At 33.6% G+C, this 21,986-nt stretch overlaps 1 protein-coding gene and 1 pseudogene across 2 annotated transcripts; one reads left to right on the plus strand and one right to left on the minus strand.

Annotated features, from left to right (window-relative positions):
- Positions 1–173: 173 nt before the first annotated feature.
- Positions 174–16,023, minus strand: LOC113866752 (annotated as a pseudogene).
- On the plus strand, positions 3,584–8,982 carry LOC113867087 (zinc finger protein VAR3, chloroplastic). 2 transcript variants are annotated; one of them, XM_027502075.1, is made up of 8 exons: positions 3,584–4,058; positions 5,152–5,269; positions 5,666–6,030; positions 6,664–6,780; positions 7,095–7,214; positions 8,245–8,337; positions 8,493–8,591; positions 8,673–8,982. In XM_027502075.1, exons 1-8 carry the CDS (start codon positions 3,712–3,714, stop codon positions 8,785–8,787), a joined length of 1,374 nt encoding a protein of 457 aa, XP_027357876.1. In that variant the 5' UTR covers positions 3,584–3,711; the 3' UTR covers positions 8,788–8,982. The 2 variants fall into 2 exon arrangements, with proteins under 2 accessions (XP_027357876.1, XP_027357877.1); XM_027502076.1 differs by lacking the exon at positions 8,245–8,337 and having other exon boundaries at positions 3,603–4,058; positions 8,673–8,981.
- Positions 16,024–21,986: the final 5,963 nt, after the last annotated feature.

Below are 21,986 nucleotides of genomic sequence, written 5' to 3' on the forward strand. Positions count from 1 at the left end.
AAAGAACAACCACTGCTTCCATGTAAACGCATCTTTCTAAAAAATAAGAATACTACGATAATCAAAAAATAAAAAACGTACTAAGCTAGCGAGGCCAACACATAAATCCAAGTTGAGTCTCTTTATCCCAGCATGACAGCAACAGGTTGCAAATGGGGTGTCTGTCATAGATCTCAAGCAATTACGTACAGTAAGCCTCTAGCAGCCATGTCAAGTAGAAGTTTCTCTGCCTTATCATGCTCATCCTTTTTAAAGAGAGCACGGATAATTATTTCAAAAGTTACAGCGTCGGAAATGCAACCAATGTCTTCCATTCTTGACCATAAGGCCAATGCTTCGTCAACCATGCCCTCCCTACAAAGTCCATTGATCATAGCATTATATGAATGAACACTAAGATGATAGCCTTTAACCAAGAGATCCTTAAAAACCTCTTGTGCATCCTTTAGTCTTCCACTTTTGCAAAGTCCATCTATAACTATCGTGTATGTGTATGCATTTGGATGAATGCCCTTGTCTATAACTTTATTGAATAATGCAACTGCCCGATCTACATGATGGCTTTTGAATAATGCGCTATTAAGGAACTGTAGGTAACTATATCAGCACTTTGACCCCTGTCATCCATCTCATCAATAAGCTCCTGAACACAGGTTTTGCACAAACCATCAATAAGTCAATAAGAGAATTGTAAGTTGCTTTATCTGTCCACACTTTTGCAATGCATTTCTTTAAAAAGATTCATGGCTTCATCCACTTTTTTATTCTTGCATAATCCACTAATCAAGACGGTGTAGCTATGTACAGCGGGGGTTACTCCATTTCGGATCATGTTGTTGAATACATATTTCGCATTCTTTACTTCATTAACTAAATAGTAGCCATCCATTAAAGTAGTATAAGTAGTGGCATTAGGTTTCACACAATCCTTTATCATCACAGCCAACACATTTTTAGCTTCTCTCACCTTTCCTTTTTTGCACAGAGCATCAACCAATGTGTTATAAGTGACAACGTTGGGATAGATTTGCTTGGCAACCATTTCTGAAAAAAAATCACATGCTTCCTTTACAGATTTATCTTTGCATAGGCTATCAATGATTACACTGTATATTACCACATTAGGCTGAATCATTTGTCCTTCAATCCGTCCTATGTGAATAATGTAATATACACATTAGGCTATCAATGATGGGCGGAGAAGGACTCACAGTGAGCATGCGATTGAACAAGGCAACAGCGCCATCAACGTTGTGAATAGATGAGGGCGAAGACTGAGCGTGAAGCTTTGCAGGGTAACAATGAGGAAAAAGGGGAAACTTGAGAACAGTGAGCGGGAGGGCATACCTTAACCTTGAGAATGACATGTTCGGTTTATCCCAAATTCGAAACCAAAAATGAAAGAATGGGGTCTAGGCGCTCAGATTACCAACGAACTGTACCATTGTTCCCAAACATTTTAGGATATATACACTTAGAAAGACCTGTAAACAAGATAAAGAAATAATTATTCATATTATGTTAAACAGTGTATTATCAATAAAATTTCTATAAAAATAAATTATAACTTTTATAAATTTTTTAAATTTATTTAACAAGTTGTTAAATGTATAACTTGTCAAACTTAGCTTTTCTTTATTCTTTTTTATTTATTTTATGAGAATTATGGTTTATAAATATAGTGTTTGTTTAGATATACAATTTATTTAATTGATTATTTAACATTTTTTTAAATGATAGTTTATGTAGTAAATTTAATTATTAAGTTTATTGAGATAAATTTTAAAAAAATTATTTTAATGTATTATATCAAAAAATTTATGAAAAAAAATTATTTTTTTAAAACCGTTTATAAACTTTTACAAATAAGTGCATAATATAATCGTATAAAAAGTTATTAAATAAATATTTAATTAAGTTTATTTTCAAACACATTAATGATATAATAAAAAAGAGATTAAAAATGATTGGAGTATTAGATCGATACTGATTCTATTAGAAATATAGATCAAAATTATTAGACATGAAAATAAGCATGTCTAATTTTTTAAATTGTGGATAAAAAAATTGATACTATAATATTGTATCTATTGTCATTCTTATATATAAATTTGAATCGTTAATTAAATTTTAAATAATAATATATTTTATAATTTAACATTTATATATTTTTTATTTATGTATTCTTCATTTCAAATGGGTCAAAAAATTTGTCATTTTTTTTAAACAATCATATTATCTAATTTTATAATTAATAATCTTATGCATAGTTAATTTTAGGAAATTAGACAATTTTTTGAAAGAAAATTATGGTCATTTATTTAAAATAATTCTTATAAAAATTAAATTTAAGTAATGTTGCGCATGTGTATATGCAAATTATTCCTGAGTTATTAATATCATGTTTACGCAGTCTAAACTTAAGTCGTTTGTATGATTAAACTTAACTTTAAATTCAATAAATAAGCATAATTGAGTATTTAACGAGCTCAACTGAGTAATTTACAAATAACTTGACTCAGTTACGTCTTTAGTTATAATCTTTAGGATCTCATATAAATATAATTTTAAATTTATATTAAATTAATGTGCAGACTAAGTAACCATAAGACTTACTCTTTTAGTAAATGGATCCCTTCCAATATATATATATATCTGTTATATGTTTAAATCTAACATTATTTTAAGTTATTTGTAATGTTATGGAGGTTGCTACCGATGAAAGAAATCCAAGTATATCGAAATGTTTCTTTTGAACGTCTCTGTTCAGTTTAATTTGTCCACGAGACAACACAACGATACCTATTACGTCTATTACGTATTTAAAATAAAAAGTCTTAACTGCTAAACATATGCAGAATATCCAAAGAAAAAGTGTCAAGCCACCAAAATAATAGAAGCCTACCAATGAAATTGTTTTTAAAATGCTTTCAGGGCTACCAAAATAATGAAAATTCTTTTAAGATAAACTGATATTTTTCAATAACAAACAACTCTACTACTTGATAATATATAAATATTAATTAAATAAAATGAGTCAAATAGACTTAAAAAAATATATAAATTATCTAAAATTAAAGTCTAAAAACTACATTTGGATAATTATATAGAATTGAAAAAAATATTCAAACAAAATTGTCAAATACACTAATTTGTCATTAATTGCAAATGACATAACATTTAAGAATAAGTTTAGATGAAATGAATAGATATAAAAAATAAATTCACTTACTCTATTCTGCTAAAAAAATTTATAAACATGGACTTCACAATTTTTTAAAATTAAAAGTCTAAAATAAATAATGCACTAAAAATTATAAATTAATTTTTATAAATCTAAAAGAAGCAACAATTTCTTTGTAAAATTACTGTTATTATTATTATTAATAATAATAAATTTATATTTTAGTCTTTAAATTAAAATTATTAATCTTAGTTATTTTAATTTTATAAAATAATTTTTTATTTACTCTCGTCGTTAACTTGCTATGTAGCATCATGCACTGGATGTGAATAATCTGGCGTGGAAAATCCATTAATCATTATTTATTTTATAAAATAAAAACTCAACTACTAAAAGGGTGAGATCCTTAGATAATGTCACTGCAGATCCTGGGGCACTCGGGTGGAAAAGCAAAACCCTACGTAAACCTCACCAGAGTGAGCAATTGAAACTTGGAAGAAAGAGGAGGGAAAGCAACGCTGATAACAATGTTAGCCTCAAAGATTACACTGTACGGAATCGGAAACGCACTGTTCCGCACCCCTCGAACTTCACCCGTAACCGCCAAACCTCTCTTTGTCTTCTTCAAAGCCATTCCCTTCCTGCCACCGCGCCGCGCTTCCTCTTCCTCCTTCTGCTCCTCCGCCGCCGCCGCCGAAACCCTATCCTCCGTCGATCACCCCTGGCCCGAATGGCTCTCCTTCGTCGACCGCTTGAACTCCAAAGGTTATCTCGCCAAACCCTCTTCTGATGACTCCCTAAGCGTTTACACCAACATCAACCTCTTGAAGGACGCTTGTCTCAGCTTCGGCCGCGACCGTTACGACCTCTTCAAGTTTGTTTCCTCATTTCCAACATTTTCTTCTTTTATTGTTAATCCAGATTACTTACTTCGATTGTTATTTTTGTTCTTACTCAATTTGACCGTGTAACAATTTATGATGATATATATATATATATATATATATATATATATATATATTTAAAAGCAGGAATGAAGTTACACCAAAATAACTATCGGTTTAATAATCATTTTATAAATGTTAAATTCTCTCAATTCAACCATTATATAAGACTATATATATATATATATATGTTCATCATGCATATTAAGTTCTGTATAAATTTAATGTTCATAGATATGTAATTTTATAATCAAAATTTACTCATATTTTTTTTTTAAACGTTGAAATTAAGCTGCTTGATGAATTTTTAATGAACTTTTTGATTTGTTTAATTTTTTGAAGACTTGTTTTATTTAAGAAGAACCTTCAATTTAACAATTGGATTGACAAATTCAATGTTTATAAAGATATATATCCTTTCTCTCTCTCTCTCTCTCCTCTTATATAGAGAGATAGATAGATAGATCTCCAAGTAGTTGTTATACGCATCTATTGTTTAGGAGTATTTTAGCAAATTACACCTGGGTGTATTTTAAAAAAATAATAGTTATAACTTGCAGAAATATTCCTTCTAAAAAAGTAAGTAGGTGTATATTAGCGAATCTCATATGTAGATATGAATAACGCACATAGGGAAGGGATTCACTTTCTCTCAGAGTAAGTATTGGTTAACTTACTCTGCTCAATAACTTTTTATCAAAATCAACATTACAAAATTTTGTATATTTTTAAAATTATTTGATATTTCAACAAACAATATCATTTTAATGTATAATATACTTTTCAAAATATAAGCAAATGTCACCTATAAGTTTACATATTTATGAATATTTAATTTGTCTAAAATTTGACATGCATGATTATGAAGAGTAAATATTACATGATTCAACCATTAATTAATGAAATTTTACTGAGCAGAGACTTACTCTTAGAGTAAATGGATCCCTTCCAATGTATATCTGACTATTTGAGGTTACATGTTAAAATGTAGGGTTGATTTAAGTTGCTTGTTATGTTATGCAGGTTGCTACCGATGAACGATATCCAAGCAGTTGTTGAAGGAGGATGCCCTAATATTTTCCGAAAAACTGTTAATTCAGCTAAAAGGCTGCGCGCCCACCTGCATTTAGATGAAGGGGATGTATGTGTGTTAATAAGCATTTATGTTTTAAATTTATTGGTCCTAACTTGCAAGTAATAGTTAATAAGAAGAGAAATATTAAGAATACACACTTTTGAAATCTTTTTAAATGCACTTTTTATTATCGGGTGAAATCACATTTTGTTCTCATAAATAATAGTGGAAGTTGTTTAGTGTAGGATTTTACTCAATAATAGTGTTGTGAAAGTAAATGTCTAAGAGTGTATTGTTAGTATTTACTCTTGTGATTGTGAACAATCTGTTCAATGATGTTATTAGTCTATGATATGGCCAAATGGGATTTTATTTTGTTATTAGTTTCTTAAAGTTTTACTCCAGTTTGAGGGGGCGTTTTGAGACCCTATGGTCTGAAAAGGCAAGTTTGCTTCCATCCAGGTTTGTAGTGCTTGCAATCTACGAAGCTCCTGTGATAGAGCTTATGTGATTCTAAAGGATTTTGAAACTGATGCTAGAACTGTTGATCTAGTACGGATACTTTTGTTCTATGCACTAGATCCACTTGTCCTTTCTGGTGGAGACAAACCACCAGGCCAAGAAGTTATTGAATCATCTGCCAGAAAACTTCTCTCTCAGCTAATTGAGTTGAGTGAGTTGTCCTCTGCACCTGCTCCTGCACCCTCCTCTGCTTGTTCAAAGCTTACTGCACAGGATACTGTGGCAAAAGGCCATCCTATAAGTGTTATGACTAAAAAGTTGTCTAAAGATGTTGAGATGAAGAAAGGTGACTGGATGTGTTCAAAGTGAGTTATTTTAGCTCATGCAGATATATTTGTCATGTGTTTTGTAATCTCTGCATGTGGAATTTGAGTTTTTGCATTTTCACATACAATTTGAATGATTGTTGATGCGAAAGTAAATTTTATCAATCAACCAGCCATTTTACTTCAGAAATCAAGCAAGTGATCTTTCATGGATCGATTTGCAGCAACTTTTACTAAGATAATAGCAACTGGATGCTATGGATATAAAACTCTTAAAACATGCAGTGAGAATTATTTCTTTGTTCCTGCATAATAAAATTTATTTTCTGTGTAATAGTTTTTAGTTATAGCATTCATTTAGAGGTAGTTTTGGCCCTTGGATGAGTGGTTCTGTTTTATATCGATTTTGTCAGTGATACAATCTTTTTTCCTGTGTGATAGATTTTAGTGGTAATATTCATTCAGAAGAATTGTTGGCCAGTGGATTAGTGGATTTGTTTTATATCCCTTTTGACAGTAGTACACTTCGTTATCATGAATATTGATGATTTACCTTTGTCAATTATTCCTACGATTGTGGAAATATTCTATGTCATTTGACATCTTAAATTAGATCTTGCCTTGGCTATTCAATAATTCACTCGTAAGAGTTTTTCCCCAAATTTCTTGCAGATGCAATTTCATGAACTTTGCTAGGAATATGCAATGCTTGAATTGTAGTGAAGATAAGCCCAAGGATATTGGTCTGCCTACTGTTGAAATGAAGGAAGGAGACTGGATCTGTCCTGAGTAAGTCCTCTAGTTGCTTACCAGCTATTCTCATAAGGCACGGTCAATGTCTGTGTGTATTTGTCAGCTTTCCTTTCCGATAAGACTCTGATAATGCCAGTTAATAATGATGGAATTATATGTAGTGCCTTTCTTACATGAACTTTGTCCATATGCAATTATGCATGTCAAACTGACTAATCTTATATGACTGAATTTTTCTTCTATTTTTCTTATGTTATCTGCATTCATGCTGTCATCCAATACTTGTGTTCAGTTATACATTTTCTGGTGTCTACCAATCTGCTGACCATTGCTCTCTGGTTCTGCTGCAGATGCAATTTTCTAAATTTTTCCAGAAATACACGGTGTCTAAAGTGCAAAAGAGAGGGGCCAACAAAGACTGTCAATAAAAACGAAGTTGAAAGGAAAAAAGGAGATTGGACTTGCCCACAGTGAGTTCTCTTTCTTACTGACAAGAAAATTCCCATTGACATATTTTAGTTTCCGTTTCCTGTAATAGCATATGAATCAATTTATGTCAATAATTTTAATTTTGACTACTATTGATAAATTTAAACATTAATAACTTTAAAACAATAACTGGGTAACCGTTCTTCTTATCTATCTCTATATTCTCTTACCATTCCTCTTTCATATAATGTTTCTCATTTTTCATGCTTCACATGTTTCTCATTTATTTTAGTTTTCTAAAGATGTTATAAGAAGAAAAAAGGGCTACCTGATAAAATTGCAAGACTTGTGAAGTGCAATTTGACAGTGATTGATAATTACCAGTCAAACTATGTTTCTGAAATTTGTAATGAATTTTTTTAATGAGTTCATGTTTATTTATTTGTAAATATAAATATCAAACTATGTTTCTGAAATTTGTTTTTAAGTACCATTCAGCTTGTTATCTGTTTTATGTCTTGTGGCTGCACTTGGTACTAATTAGTAATGACTAGTCTTAGGTCTCTCTGCGTTAATAATGTGATTCCCGATCCTGAAAGCTTCAGTTTTAAAAGTTCTCTTGCAGCTAACTCGTCCATATGATCGATCATATTGGGCAATCAGCCAATCACTGGAATACACGAACGTGATGTAACTATTTTAGTATATTATACATGATTGTATGCTATATCCTTTATTGTGGCTGCTGTCTAATTTATTCTGCCGCATTTTATTCCTCTAATGTGGTGTACTGTGGGGATGGTGTCTTGGTCTTTAGGGGTGTTTTAGTGGCCACATATATTAATTTAATTGATTAAATCATGCCCTTAAGAAATCTCTTCTTCCCTTTATTTTTGTTATAATTCATGGCTTGGCCATGGACTGTTATTGCGGTGCTTGTTATGCTACATCTGCCAACATTATCACCGTTATGACTCTTCTATTCTAGTATTCTAGTATAGCACTGGATGACTAGAATCAATGGCTTTTTAACAGTTAGATACGGTTTCATGAATGTTCCTCTACATGTAGGTGTGGGTTCATGAATTATGCTAGTAACATTAAGTGTTTGCGATGTCCTGAGCCAAGGCCCAAGAAATATCCTGGGGATTGGAATTGTCAAAAGTACGTCATTTTCGTTTCCTTCAACCATGAAAAATCCCTGTTTCCCATGTTACATCATATCTGATTTCTTCTATTATGCAAGGTGTATATAAATCAACATGTTGGCACTTGCATGAAACAATTTTATTTTTTTGGTGAATTTCCCTTGTATGTAGGTGTGGGTTCATGAATTTTGCTAGTAAAGTGAAGTGTTTGCGTTGTCTAGAGCCAAACCCAAGTCCCAAGACATTTCCTGGGGATTGGAGTTGTTCCAAGTAAGTCCATTGCTTTTCTTTGCCCTCCCCAGGTTTTTTCCTACCACGCTCGCATAAAGTTTCTTGTATTACTTTTTGTAGATGTAATTTCTACAATTATGCAAGAAATATGGCTTGCCTGAAGTGCAATACTGAACGCCCTAAAGAGCAACCAACCAGCGGTTACGAGGACCATGTATGGAGACGATCCAATTGATGAAAAAATAGAAAGTCATCGGGCTTTTTCTTGGTGGTGTCACAATTTTGGTTTTTGCTGTAACAAATATTTTGCTATAGATGCATTCTCTGCCCATTTTTTCTTTCTCAATCTTTCCATTAATGCAGTGCCAAGTACTACACCTTTGGATTAGAGTTACTCAAAAGGTTATTCGATTGCATATGAATTTGTGTTTCATCGGCATCTATTTGAGCTTGCTTGCAAATATTGGATTGCTAAAATATTTAACTAGGCAAGAGTTTAAAGAGAAATGCTGATGCATTTAAAATAAATGGTGTGGAATATGCTTTCAAGTTTTGACATTGTAAAGAATCATCACTATTTATACAGAATTAAGCTACAGTTAACAAATAAAAAACAGTACATAGAATATCAACTTCAGTAAGAGAAATGAGCCAAAACTGGTTACAGAGATTATTATAGACGTGAAAATAACGCAGGTAATACAATTTTGCATGTACCTATGTAAAGCAGTTACAATTAATTTTGATTAGAACTTAATAAAAAATTATCATTAAATATACCATTTGATTGATTACATTATCCTATAATTTTTTAGAATATTTAACCAACCTTAAAATTAATATAATACAATTTATAAATTTAACGGATAGCACTGTATTTTAAACTAGCATTTGTATAAAAAATTAAGAGTTAATTCAACTATTAAGTATAGGGCTACGGTTCAATTGCAATGATTATAAGTACAGCTGTATTGATTAGAAAAAACAATTATTTTATCACCTTGTAAGTTACAATACGTCACCTTCCGGAGAATAAAGTCTCAAGATCTCTATTTCTTTTTTAAATGCAAAATATAGTTTGGGCTAACGAAAAAGAACTATATATGCTGTGAGAGTACTTATGACTTTGTCATATGTCATAATATGACCAAATCAATGACAACAAAAGTTATTAATGCAAATTCTTTTATAGAAACTAATTTCAAGTAAGACACACGAATTATATGTCAAAATGGAAGACATTGGTTGCATGCTGAGCACGAATAATTATTTCAAGGCCAACGCTTCATCAAGCAAGCCCTCCCTACAAAGTCCACTAATCATAGCAGTGTATGAATGAATATTAAGATGATAGCCTTTAACCAAAAGATCCTTAAAAACCTCTTGTACATCCTTAAGTCTTCCACTCTTGCAAAGTCCATAAGTATCGTGTATGTGTATGCAGTTGGATGAATGCCCTTGTCTATAACTTTATTGAATAATGCAACTGCCCGATCTACATGATGGTTTTTGAATAATGCATCTATTAAAGAATTGTAGGTAATTATATCAGCACTTTGACCCCTGTCATCCATCTCATCAAGAAGCTCCCAAACATAAAAAATTCTTCCTGTTTTGCCCAAACCATCGATAAGAGAATTGTAAGTTGCTGTATTTGGAACCACATTCTTGCAATGCATTTCTTTGAAAAGATTCATGGCTTCATCCACTTTTTAATTCTTGCATTCCACTAATCAAGATGGTGTAGCTACGTACATTAGTTGTTACTCCATTACGAATCATGTTGTTGAATACATATTTGGCATTCTTTACTTCGTTAACTAAACAGTAGCCATCCATTAAAGTATTATAAGTAACAACATCAGTTTTCACACAATCTTTTATGATCACAGCCAGCACATTTTTAGCTTCTCTCACTGAATTGCACGATGCATCAACCAATATGTTATAGGTATAAGCATCTGGTCGATGTTTTTCAATACCGTTTCATTGAACAAATGAACTGCTTTCTTCACTTGACCCAGAAGGCAAAAGCCATAAGTTTATCTTCGCACATGCTATTAAGGAGTGTAGTGCACATTAACACGTCAGGCTGAATCGATTGCCCTTCAATCTGTCTCAGCAACTGAACGGCAGCTGTTTCTCCCACTCTACATAATTCATTGATCAACTTTCCATAACTAACTATGTCCATATGAAATCCTTGTGCTACTCCCTTGTCATGAAAATGCAGTGCTTATCTGACATTACATCAAGAGAGAGGCCATTCATTAGTGTGGTTAAGGTTATGGTATTTGGCTGTGATACAGGAAGAAAAGGCAGTTGCTAGTTAGTTAGTTGGAGAATAGCCTTATCAAGTGGTATCAAAGACCCAGGTCCTTCCCTCAAGATTACATGGCGGATAATACCAGGAACCATACAACAATTCGTGAGGTGGAAGATCGTATCACCGCAAACATTGATGCACGATTTCAACAACTGGATGCGCGGTTTCTTGCGCAAGATGACAAACTGGATGCGAAGTTCATGGATTTGGCTGCAAACCTCAACAATTCTCTTCAAGAAATGTTTCAGCAACGCTCTTTAAGGAATTCTTCAACGCAGAATCATGGCAATCAGTATCGTGGGGACAAATCTTCCTCCTACTCTTGTAATACTCGCTTAGCTCGTCTAGATTTTCCGAGATTCAGTGATGAAGGAATAAAACAGTGGTTGATTCAATGTGAAACATTTTTTTTGATTGACAATACTCCTGAGGATTATAAGGTGAAATTGGGGGTCATACATTTTGACGGGAAGGCACTTCAGTGGTATTCTGCATATGTCAAATTGGTGGGAATAGGAAATTTACCTTCTTGGAGAGAGTTTACTCAGATTTTGTTAGATAGATTTGGTGAGGTATGTGAAGACCCTATGGCGGAACTGATGAAATTAAGGCACAAAGGGACGGTGTTAGAATATCATGAAGCTTTAGATGCGATAGTTTCTAGGGTGGACTTGTCTCAAGAACATCAATTGAGTTGTTTTCTTGGAGGGTTGAAACAAGAGGTACAAATGGTGGTTAGGATGTTCCAACCAGACACAGTTAGAAAAGCATTTTCCCTTGCAAAAATGTATGAATCTTCCTCTATGACACAGGTGCCATCCAAACCTTTTGTGAAGCCACAAAAATCAACCTTCGCTGCCAACCAACCTCTTTTGCCTAACCCACCCAAACAACCTAATAATCCCTCCCTCAACCCTTTACCCAAAACACAAAATACTAGGAAGTTGACACCGGAATATATGGCAGACAGAAGATCAAAAGGGTTGTGTTATTTTTGTGATGAATTTTTCACACCAGAACACAGTTTGAAACACAAGAAACTCCAAATTCATATGTTAGAAGTAGATGAAGATGCAGTATTACAGCATTCAGAAGATCCTGTCAGTGAAGAAGAGGGGGATCATCCGTTGGAGCCATTGATTTATGTTCATGCTTTGACTGGAGTGGCCAGTTTCAGAACAATGAGGGTGTCTAGACAGAACAATAAAAGAACCCTGCACATCCTAATAGACAGTGGAAGCACACATAATTTCTTGGATGAGGCAGCGGCTAAGAAGATGGGATGTAGATTAGAGGAAATGCAACCTGTAGCTGTTACTGATGCTGATGGAAATAAGGTCCAAATCTCCGCGATGGTAAAGAATTTCAGATGGTCAATCTAGAACACAACTTTTGTTTCTGATATGATGATCTTACCTTTGAGCTGTTGTGATCTGGTATTGGGAATTGAATGGTTGGTGACATTGGGAGATATAACCTGGAATTTTAATAAACTAATAGTGGAATTTTATGTACAAGGAAGAAGACACATCTTGAGGGGAATTACAAGTGTTGGGTTACAAACAATTAAGAAACAACAAATGCATAAGACCTTGTCTTCTGGTGTGCATTTATCCATGATAAGCCTTGCTGAGCCAAACACAGATTCCTTGCTGCATTCCTTGACAACTCACGCCACCCAATCATCCTTGCACCCTGACATTCAGAAACTGCTTAATGATTACAAGGATGTTTTTGAATTACCTACAGCGTTACCCCCTAGCAAACCTGGCGATGATCACAAAATTCCTTTAACATAAGGAGTCAATGCTGTCAATAAGAGGCCATACAGATATGCGAAACAACAAAAGGATATTATTGATGGCCTACTGCAGGAATACCTTAAAACTGGAGTGATTCAACATAGCAACAGTCCTTATGCAAGCCCGATTGTTTTGGTGGGAAAGAAGGATGGAACTTGGAGACTTTGTGTGGATTATCAGGAGTTAAAAAAGGGCACTGTTAAGAACAGATTTCCAATTCCATTGGTGGAAGATTTGATGGATGAATTGCATGGATCAACTATCTTCTCTAAGATTGATCTCCGATCAGGTTATAACCAAGTAAGAATGGATGAAGCTGACATCCATGAGACTGCATTCAAGACTCATAGAGGCCACTATGAATATCTCGTTATGCCCTTTGGACTTACAAATGCTCCCGTAACCTTCTAAGGCTTAATGAACTCAGTTTTTCAGGGTTTTTTAAGGAAGTTTTTTCTTTTTTTTTTTATGATATATTAATATACAGCAAAAGTCTCCCTGCCCATATCAATAATCTTCATCAGATTTTAGAAACAATGAGATTAAACAGTTTATTTGCCAAGCAATCTAAATGTTACTTTGGTGTGGATAAAGTGGAATACTTAGGTCATTTCTTCTCTAGAGAGGGTATTGCTACAGACCCTGCAAAGATTGAGGCTGTGCAGCAGTGGCCTCTTCCTCAGACCGTGAAGCAGTTGAGAAGTTTTTTGGGTTTGGCTGGGTACTATAGAAGGTTTGTTTATAGGTATGGTTCTATTGCTAAGCCATTAATAGAAATGTTGAAGAAGGATAAATTCTCTTGGACTCTTCAAGCCAAGGCAGCATTTCAACAACTTAAGCAGCAACTAATTAATGCCCCAGTTTTAGCAATGCCTGACTTTTCGCAACAGTTTGTGGTTGAAGTGGATGCATCGGGCCAAGGCTTAGGAGCTGTTTTGATGCAGAATCAGCATCCTATTGCTTATATTAGTCAGAATTTAAATAAGCAATAACAGTCGCTATCCACTTATGAAAAGGAGCTTTTGGCTGTAGTATTTACAGTTCAAAAGTGGAGACACTACTTACTTAATAAAAAATTTCTCATCAAGACAGATCATAGGAGTCTAAAGTACATCCTGGACCAAAGACTAAGTACGACATTTCAGCAAAGATGGTTGGTGAAACTTATGGAGTTTGATTTTGATATTGAATATCGACAAGGTCAGGAGAATGTTGCAGCGGATGCTTTGTCAAGACGAGAATTGATCGAGTGCAATGCCATCATGAGAATGGAGCCTGACTTAGAGATGTTGACCAGAATTAAGCAGTCTTGGTCTGATGATTAGGTACTGCAGAAGATCATTTCAGATATACAGCTAAATCCTGCTTCACACAAGCACTTTTCTTGGGACAAAGATGAATTAAGAAGAAAGCATAGGTTGGTGGTCGGCAATAATTTAGAATTGAGACAGGAAATACTTGCTTGGGTGCATAGTTCAGCTACTGGAGGTCATTCAGGTAGAAATGCTACCCTCCAGAGATTAAAACCTGTGGTTTATTGGAAAGGGATGTCTAAGGATGTAAGACGATTTGTTGCTCAATGTGTCACTTGTCAAACAAGTAAATATGAGACTGCGGCATACCCAGGATTATTACAGCCACTACCGATTCCAGGACAGGTATGGCAACATCTAACAATGGATTTTATAGAAGGTCTCCCAAATTCATTTGGCAAGCAGGTCATTTTTGTGGTAGTTGATAAGTTGAGTAAGGCTGCGCATTTTATGGCCTTAACACACCCCTTCTCAGAAGCTCATGTCGCACAAAGTTTCTTAGATAATGTCTTCAAACTCCATGGATTTCCTGCTTCAATTACAAGTGATAGGGATCCCATTTTTACAAGCCAGTTCTGGAGGGACTTCCTCTCATTACAAGGGATACAACAACAGATGTCCACAGCCTATCATTCCCAAACGGATGGACAGACGGAGGTTGTTAATCGGTGTCTTGAAACATATTTGAGGTGTATGTGTACAGATTCTTCCTCAAGCTGGTCCAAATGGCTTCCACTTGCTGAATGGTGGTACAATTCCTCTTACCACAACACAATTAAAGCTAGCCCTTATGAAATTGTGTATGGTCAGCCACCTCCTCTTCAATTACCTTATCTTCCGGGGGAGTCCAAAATAGCGGTGGTCAATAGAAGCTTGCAAAAGCGAGAGGAAATGCTTAAAATGATCAAGTTCCACATGCAGAGAGCACAACATCGTATGAAACAACTTGCCAATATACATCGGTCTGATAGAGAGTTTCATATAGGAGACTTGGTGCTGGTAAAATTACATTCATACAGGCAAGTGTCAGTAGCTTTCAGAGACAACGCCAAACTTTCCCCAAAGTATTTTGGTCCTTTTAGGGTGGAGGACAAAGTGGGTGCAGTAGCATACAAGTTACGATTACCAGTAGGCTCTCAAATTCATAACGTATTTCATGTGTCTCAACTCAAGAGATTTGTTGGTAGCTCTTCTAATTCCCAGGATTCCTTTCAACCTCTCTCTGACCCTGTACTAAAGGAACCCGAATACATATTGGATTGTATGACTGTTAAAAGAAGGAATAAGGCTGTTACTAAGGTCCTTGTTAAATGGAAACATCAATTGGAAGAAGATGCCACATGGGAATTTTATTTCGATTTAAAGAAGAAATTCCCTCACTTTAATCCTTAAGGACAAGGACTTTCTCAAGCAGGGAGGATTGATACAGGAAGAAAAGGCAGTTGCTAGTTAGTTAGTTGGAGAATAGCTATATAAGGAAAATTGTAAACAGTTAGCGGGCAATTCATTTTGTAGTTGAATTCTTCTCTGTACTCCTTCTTTTCTCATTGAATAAGAACTGGATCGAAATTCTTTCTTTTCCCGTGAATTCCCTTCTTTCCTTGATGTTCTTCGATTGCTGTTGCATTCCTAGTTCATCCTTATCAGGTTGATAACCAAATCTGAAGATCCTGGCCAATACCCAAGAAGCTAAAGTCATGTGACCTAGTCGGCAGCAACAGTTGATGAGGATTGAAAAAGTAACAAGGTTTGGCAAAATTCCCACGGATTGCAATTTTTGGAAAAGCAAAATAGCAGTGTGGAAACGCTTAATCTTAACAAGGAACCCCAAAATCTTGGTAAATTCAACGATGGATGGAGAAGGTCGGACATTTAGCATGCGATTGAACGAGGCAACATTATCATCAACATTGTGCATAGATGCGGGCGAAGGGTGAGTGTGAAGCTTTGCAGAATAACAACGAGAAAAAGGGGAAAACTTGAGATGAGGGAGGGAGAGAGTATACCTTAACCTTGATAATGACATCTTCCGTTTATCCAAAATTGAAATCAAAAGTGAAAGAATGGTTTCAGACTTTTAGAGGTTAATTGATGGATGAACTTCATTTACAATATATGCTGCTGCTTTCCTGAGTCGGCCCGTAGAGGCATCAGGCAATTTCGGGGGTGGGAGGGCAGGGAACTTAGGAGAAAATAACAGGGAGAGATATAAACAGATGGGATGTTAAATAGATAGTGGTACTATTAGAGTGTTTATATGAACTAGAAACTAGAATTTCAATTAAATTGTGGATAATAATATTGTTTTTAATTTAATATTTTTATTTTTCATTTATGTATTATGTTTTTTTTCCCTTGTTGTGTTCATTTTAGTGCTTATATGTATTTTATTAACAAACAGTAACAAATAACAAACATATCACATTAAGTGTTGTGTTAGAAGAGGTTAAAAAAATGAATGTGATAAAATAATTTTAATTAGTAGAAAATCATGTCTTCCAAGAAATTTGAAAGTGCCTTAATTGCCTAACATATCATTTTATGTCACTTGTCAGCGATCCTTCCAGTTTAATTCTTCAATTCTGGTGTCCGTTTCCTCAAATTCAAACATTCTTTTCTTTTTATATTTTTTGGAAGAAAAAAATAGATTGAGTGTTTTATGTTGTTGGCATTGGCAAATGGTGGTTTCTTGAGTTGGTGTTAGATTTCATCCAACATGGTTTTGGGCAAACTCAGATCTTGAAGATACCTTTTGGAGAAAAGAAGGTTTCTTTGGTTGAATCCATGTTTAGGGTTTGGTGAGTATGTAGAAGGTAGTAGGATAAAGATAAATGTGCAAGTACAGAGTTACAAGATTTTGAGTATATGAATTTGAACATGTGGGAGAGTAAGGTTCAGAAGGTGGGCATGGGTGGGTTAGAATCCAGGTCAAGTTCAAGGTCTGGGTCGTCAAGGTCTAGAATAAAGTTGTGGATGATACAGGCAACCACATTGATGTTACTATAGACTTGCATCGTTCAATTAATGACTTGGGGTGACATGTGGGGCCTTAGAGTTTTAAAAGGTTGTCCTTGTTTTTCTGATTAATATGCTATCGGAGTAATAGATGTTGAGTTACCTTCTCCACGTGCACCTCTTTTACCTAGGAAGAGTTAGTACTTTGTTTCTTTCTATTTTTGTTTTCAAACAGTTTTATTGGTTACCAATTTTTAGTTATTTTACTTCTTCAATGTTTGTGTTACTTTATATTTTCATCAAAAGTTTATAAGAATAATGGGTACTTTATGGTCTTTTGCGATGGAGGATTGAACTAAACGAGAACAATTGTGAGTGACTAATGCGTCAAGTTCAAGGACTAAAATATCATATGCAAACTCTCTTGATGACCAAAATAAGGGTTCAGTCTTAATTTTATGATTAATATCCTTATGCAAAGCTTATGTTAAGTAATTATAAAATTCTTTGAAAAAAAAATTGAGTCTACAACTTTCTCAACTATAGCAATGGCAGCACCTCTCAAGATGAAAATGCACAAACCACACTGCATTTCTCTCTTAAGGATCAACAAAGTCATAATTCATTTGGTTCTTATTAATTTAAGTAGCAAATTCCTCTGCCAACAATGAAGAAGTTGTAACAATGAATATAAATTAGATGGTCTTCAGTAAAGAACACTTACCAATCTCTAAATATGGTTACATATGTCTATGCTAAAAGCATTGTATCAAATCGTGTGTTCATGTTATATGTTAATGTGCTCACACTATTATTTGCTAATGAGGAACTTGATTACAAGCGAGGAGAACATTGGATGTCAGGCCAGTGGCTAAGAGCAACCATTATTGCTATGGTTTAAAATGGTTTTGTATATGTTGCATAAGATCAAAAACTAAGAATTATTGATAACTGAAAACAACATTGATGATTCAGAGCAACTAATAAGTTTTACACTCATAACAATAAAGATGGAAGTATATGGAGTAACTACATACATTGTCTCTTTAGCATTTGTTACAAGTTGTGTTTGTTCAGGAACAGAAAGTAAATGAACTGTTTCTATACCCCAAACATCAAAGGACTAAGCCACAACCTATGATTAGCTTTTGAGCTGTTATCAGTGGTTAACCATCAAGTTCTATGAATTTTAAGACTCAAACTGTTTTAGAGGTTAATTCATCCAACATGGATGGATAGATGAACTTCGAGGCTGAATATGCTGCTGCTTTCCTTTAATTGAGGAGAGAGATTGAAGCAAGATTAAGAATAAATAAATTAGAAGTAAAAGGTTTTAAATTTGTTACATCAATTATAGTACACCGTGAATGTAATTTTATATTAATTATTATAAAAATTAATAATTACAATTGATATGAAAATTTTGATATATTTGAATTAAATTTTAAATAATATGCAACATATTTTTTTTAAAGTAATATAGATTTTGTTCAAAAGAGTTTATAAAAACAATCTATGGTTCTTATAAATAAAAATCAACTTATTTTAATAAGTTATTCAGCACAATTTATTAGAATATTACATGACATAATATCAAAGAGAGAAATATGAGTGAGATATTGAATAAACTTTGATCACACTAGAGTTGGGGAAAAATGTCCGCGCCGATCTAATAAATTAGGGTTGGGCTGACTTGGATTTCGGAACTGAGTGATGCTCACGGAATTGCATTTTAGAAAAACTTTGCATTTCTACCTTCGCTTAGCTGTCGCGGCACATGTATTACTTTTTTCTCGTCAACATAATATGATTTTTCATTTAAAATTTTGGATCAAGTTTTTGAGTAAAACTAAATCATCCTACTAAAATAACCAATAATATTATTTTTACAGCCAAAATATTACTAGAAAACCTATTACATAGAAGTTTTATAATATAATTTTTAAAGATATTGTTTAGAGATTAGATTGTACAAGTCTCATTCATGTTATGAGCAAAAAAATATTTATTAGAGCAATGACTTGTCTATATGAAACTAGAAAAGAAAAAGGTAATAGACTAAAGTTAAAGGTCTGTATTGATGATAAAATGTTTTGTAAACTATATCTGTTATGAGAGGATACTTTAGTAATTAAATTGTTAAGAAAAATTGTGAAATTCAATGTAATGAAAAATCTTTTGAAACGGTTGTGGAAGCTTATTGAGGACTTTGACATCATGGATGTAGCCAATAAATTTTATATGGTCAAATTTAATTATAATACTGATACAGAAACAATGATCAATGAAGGGCTTTAAATGATCTTTGATCATTATCCTGCTATCACAAATTGTTCATCGAAGTTCATTTCCCCACAAGCTAAAGTCACTATGTTGGCATAGATTTGTTATCTAGGTCTGAATTTAACTTTTTTATGATGAAAACTTTCTCTTGACAATGACTTCCGTGGTAGCACACATGTTCATATTGACAAGAATATATTGAATGTGGAAGTTATGCTAGGGTTTGTGTGGAGTTAGATTTAACCCAACCAATATTGGGTAAGGTTTGGTTAAAAGGTCTTTGACACAAAGTAGAATATGAAGGGCTCCATGTCATTTGTTCTTTGTGCATGTGCTATAGCCACTATGTGAGGGATTACATTGCTTCCATTGTCCCAATGGAGGTAACATATGAAATGGTTGATGGAACAATTTAGCAAGGGACAAACATGAAAACTGGAATGATTACAAATAATAAGGATAATAATGATAATGAGAAAATCATAGAGGGATGTAATTATGTTATTGTAATGGTTGCGAAAAATAAAGATGATGATGAGGTACATGGAAAGTGGCTTATGACTACTAGGTAAAAAAAAATCTAATCCCAAAACGGTTGGAAGTCAAGAAAGGTGGAATATGTCACAAGGAGCTTACAGAGAAAAAAAGAAAAGGGTATTTTGAAAACTTCTAATCTTATCATTCAAAAGAATGAGTACTCATAGATCCAAATTCTCCAATCCAGTGATGGTAAAAAGAAGACAAAGATATGATATTCATACCATTGGCCATGGGAAAAAGAGGACGAAGGAACAACATGCAGTAGACCCTCAATAAGTCAAATTTCTAAACACACTTCTCAAGAGTGTGACAAGGTCACATGCAACAAAAGGACATTTGCATGCCCAAGTAGAAACATCTAACCCCAACTCATTGAGTCAACTTAATAAGGGTGTAATACTTAATGGAGGTGTCATGAACATAAAATTTAACTAAGAAAATCGTTTCAAATTTTTAAAGATAAAATTGGTAAAACTATAATGCTAGTAATGAAGAGGAGTTTATGGTGAAAGTGGTGAGAGATACACCCCTTAATGCTTAAAACTCAACCCTCACAGCTCATCTTGTCATGATTTTAGAATTTAAAGAATTTTCAATTCTGTCAGAATATAAGAGGAGCTGGTAATAGAAAGGAACAAATATATGTTAAGGATCTTATTAATAGAAACCAGGTTATGATACTTTTTCTTTGTGAGACTCCTTTAGTCTACTAAAACTTCTTAATTTTGGAAGAAAGTGGGTTATTTAATGGTCTTGGTAGTTGAGGTCCAAGGATTCTCAAGTGCTTTATAGGTTTTTGTTTAAAAAGTTAATCAATTTAACTTTGTTGTCACTCATATTAACCCTTATTTTATCACCATTAAAATAGGAGTAATGGGCAAAAAATGACATTGCACTTGTGTTTATGCCAACCCTATGGCTACCAGAAGAGAAGACATGTGGATAACTTTAAAGGGTACTCAATGGATGTTTATTGGAGACTTCAACGAGATGAAATTCTCTTCTAAGCAAAAAGGTGAGATTTATTAATACAATAAGGCTCGTGTGTTCAATATCAAACTTAATGAGTGTGTTTTAACCAATATCTCTTCATTGGGTTACATATTCACTTGACATAGAAATCATAATGGTTAACATATTTTTTTGAAAAAATTATACAGAGGTGTAACAAATTTATCATAATTAAGAAGCTTTCTAAAAGTCTTTGTAGAAACACTTACTCTTTTGTACTCTGATCATAGTGCCCCTCTTGTTAAGGTGTGGGGGCCTTCCCCAAGCAGTCTGTATATTTCACAAAAAATATGATTTAATTGTTTCTAAAGCTCGGAAGGAATGTAAGAGAAATATCTTCTTATCACTTAATAAGGTCAAAGAGGATTATATCATTTTTAATAATGAGACCTTCAATAATATTGCTCAAAACAAGAGAAACATTGAAGACAAAATTAGGGAGATTCAAAGGCGGTTAAAGAAGGTTAACTCAGTTTATCTCACTCATTTTAAAATCTAGCTACAATATGAGTATAACAAAGTTTTTTTTCATAAGGAACTTCTATGGTACCAAAAGTCTAGAGAGAATTGGATTAAACTTGGGGACCGTAATACCTCAATTTTTTTATAAGCATTTTATGCACTGTGTTACTACCTCATATATGAAGGTTTAATGGAATGTGAATAAGCTTTCTTTATTTTCTTCAAATTGCGACCTCAACCAAGGTGATCCATTCTCTTCATATCTCTTCCTTTTGTGTATGGACATGTTGACTCTTGCTATAGAAGATTTTATGAGGAATAATCACTAACAACTAATTTAGGTTAGCAAAAATGGCCCATCTATATCTCATATGCTTTTTGTTGATGATGTGCTTTTATTTATCAAATCTAGAAGCTTTCAAATCAAAATCATAAAGGAAATCTTAAATCAATTTAGTGTTATTTCTAATCTTAAGGTTAACTTAATAAAATATCAGGCTTATGTTTTGACTATTATCAATGGTAAAAAAAATATGCCAAATTTACATCTATCTTAATATTCATTTTATTTCTTTCCTTGATAAGTATCTAGGCTTTCCAATGATCTCACGTATAATGAAAAGAAGACACTTTGACTTTATTGTGGAGAAAATTTAACATAAGCTTGCTAATTGAAAGTCTAGTTTCCTTAATAAAGTGGAGCATTTAACTCTAACTAAGTCAGTTATTATAACAATTCCAA

The sequence above is a fragment of the Abrus precatorius genome, unplaced genomic scaffold (genome assembly GCF_003935025.1).
Source record: "Abrus precatorius isolate BTA unplaced genomic scaffold, Abrus_2018 Scaffold5, whole genome shotgun sequence".
NCBI lineage: Eukaryota > Viridiplantae > Streptophyta > Magnoliopsida > Fabales > Fabaceae > Abrus > Abrus precatorius.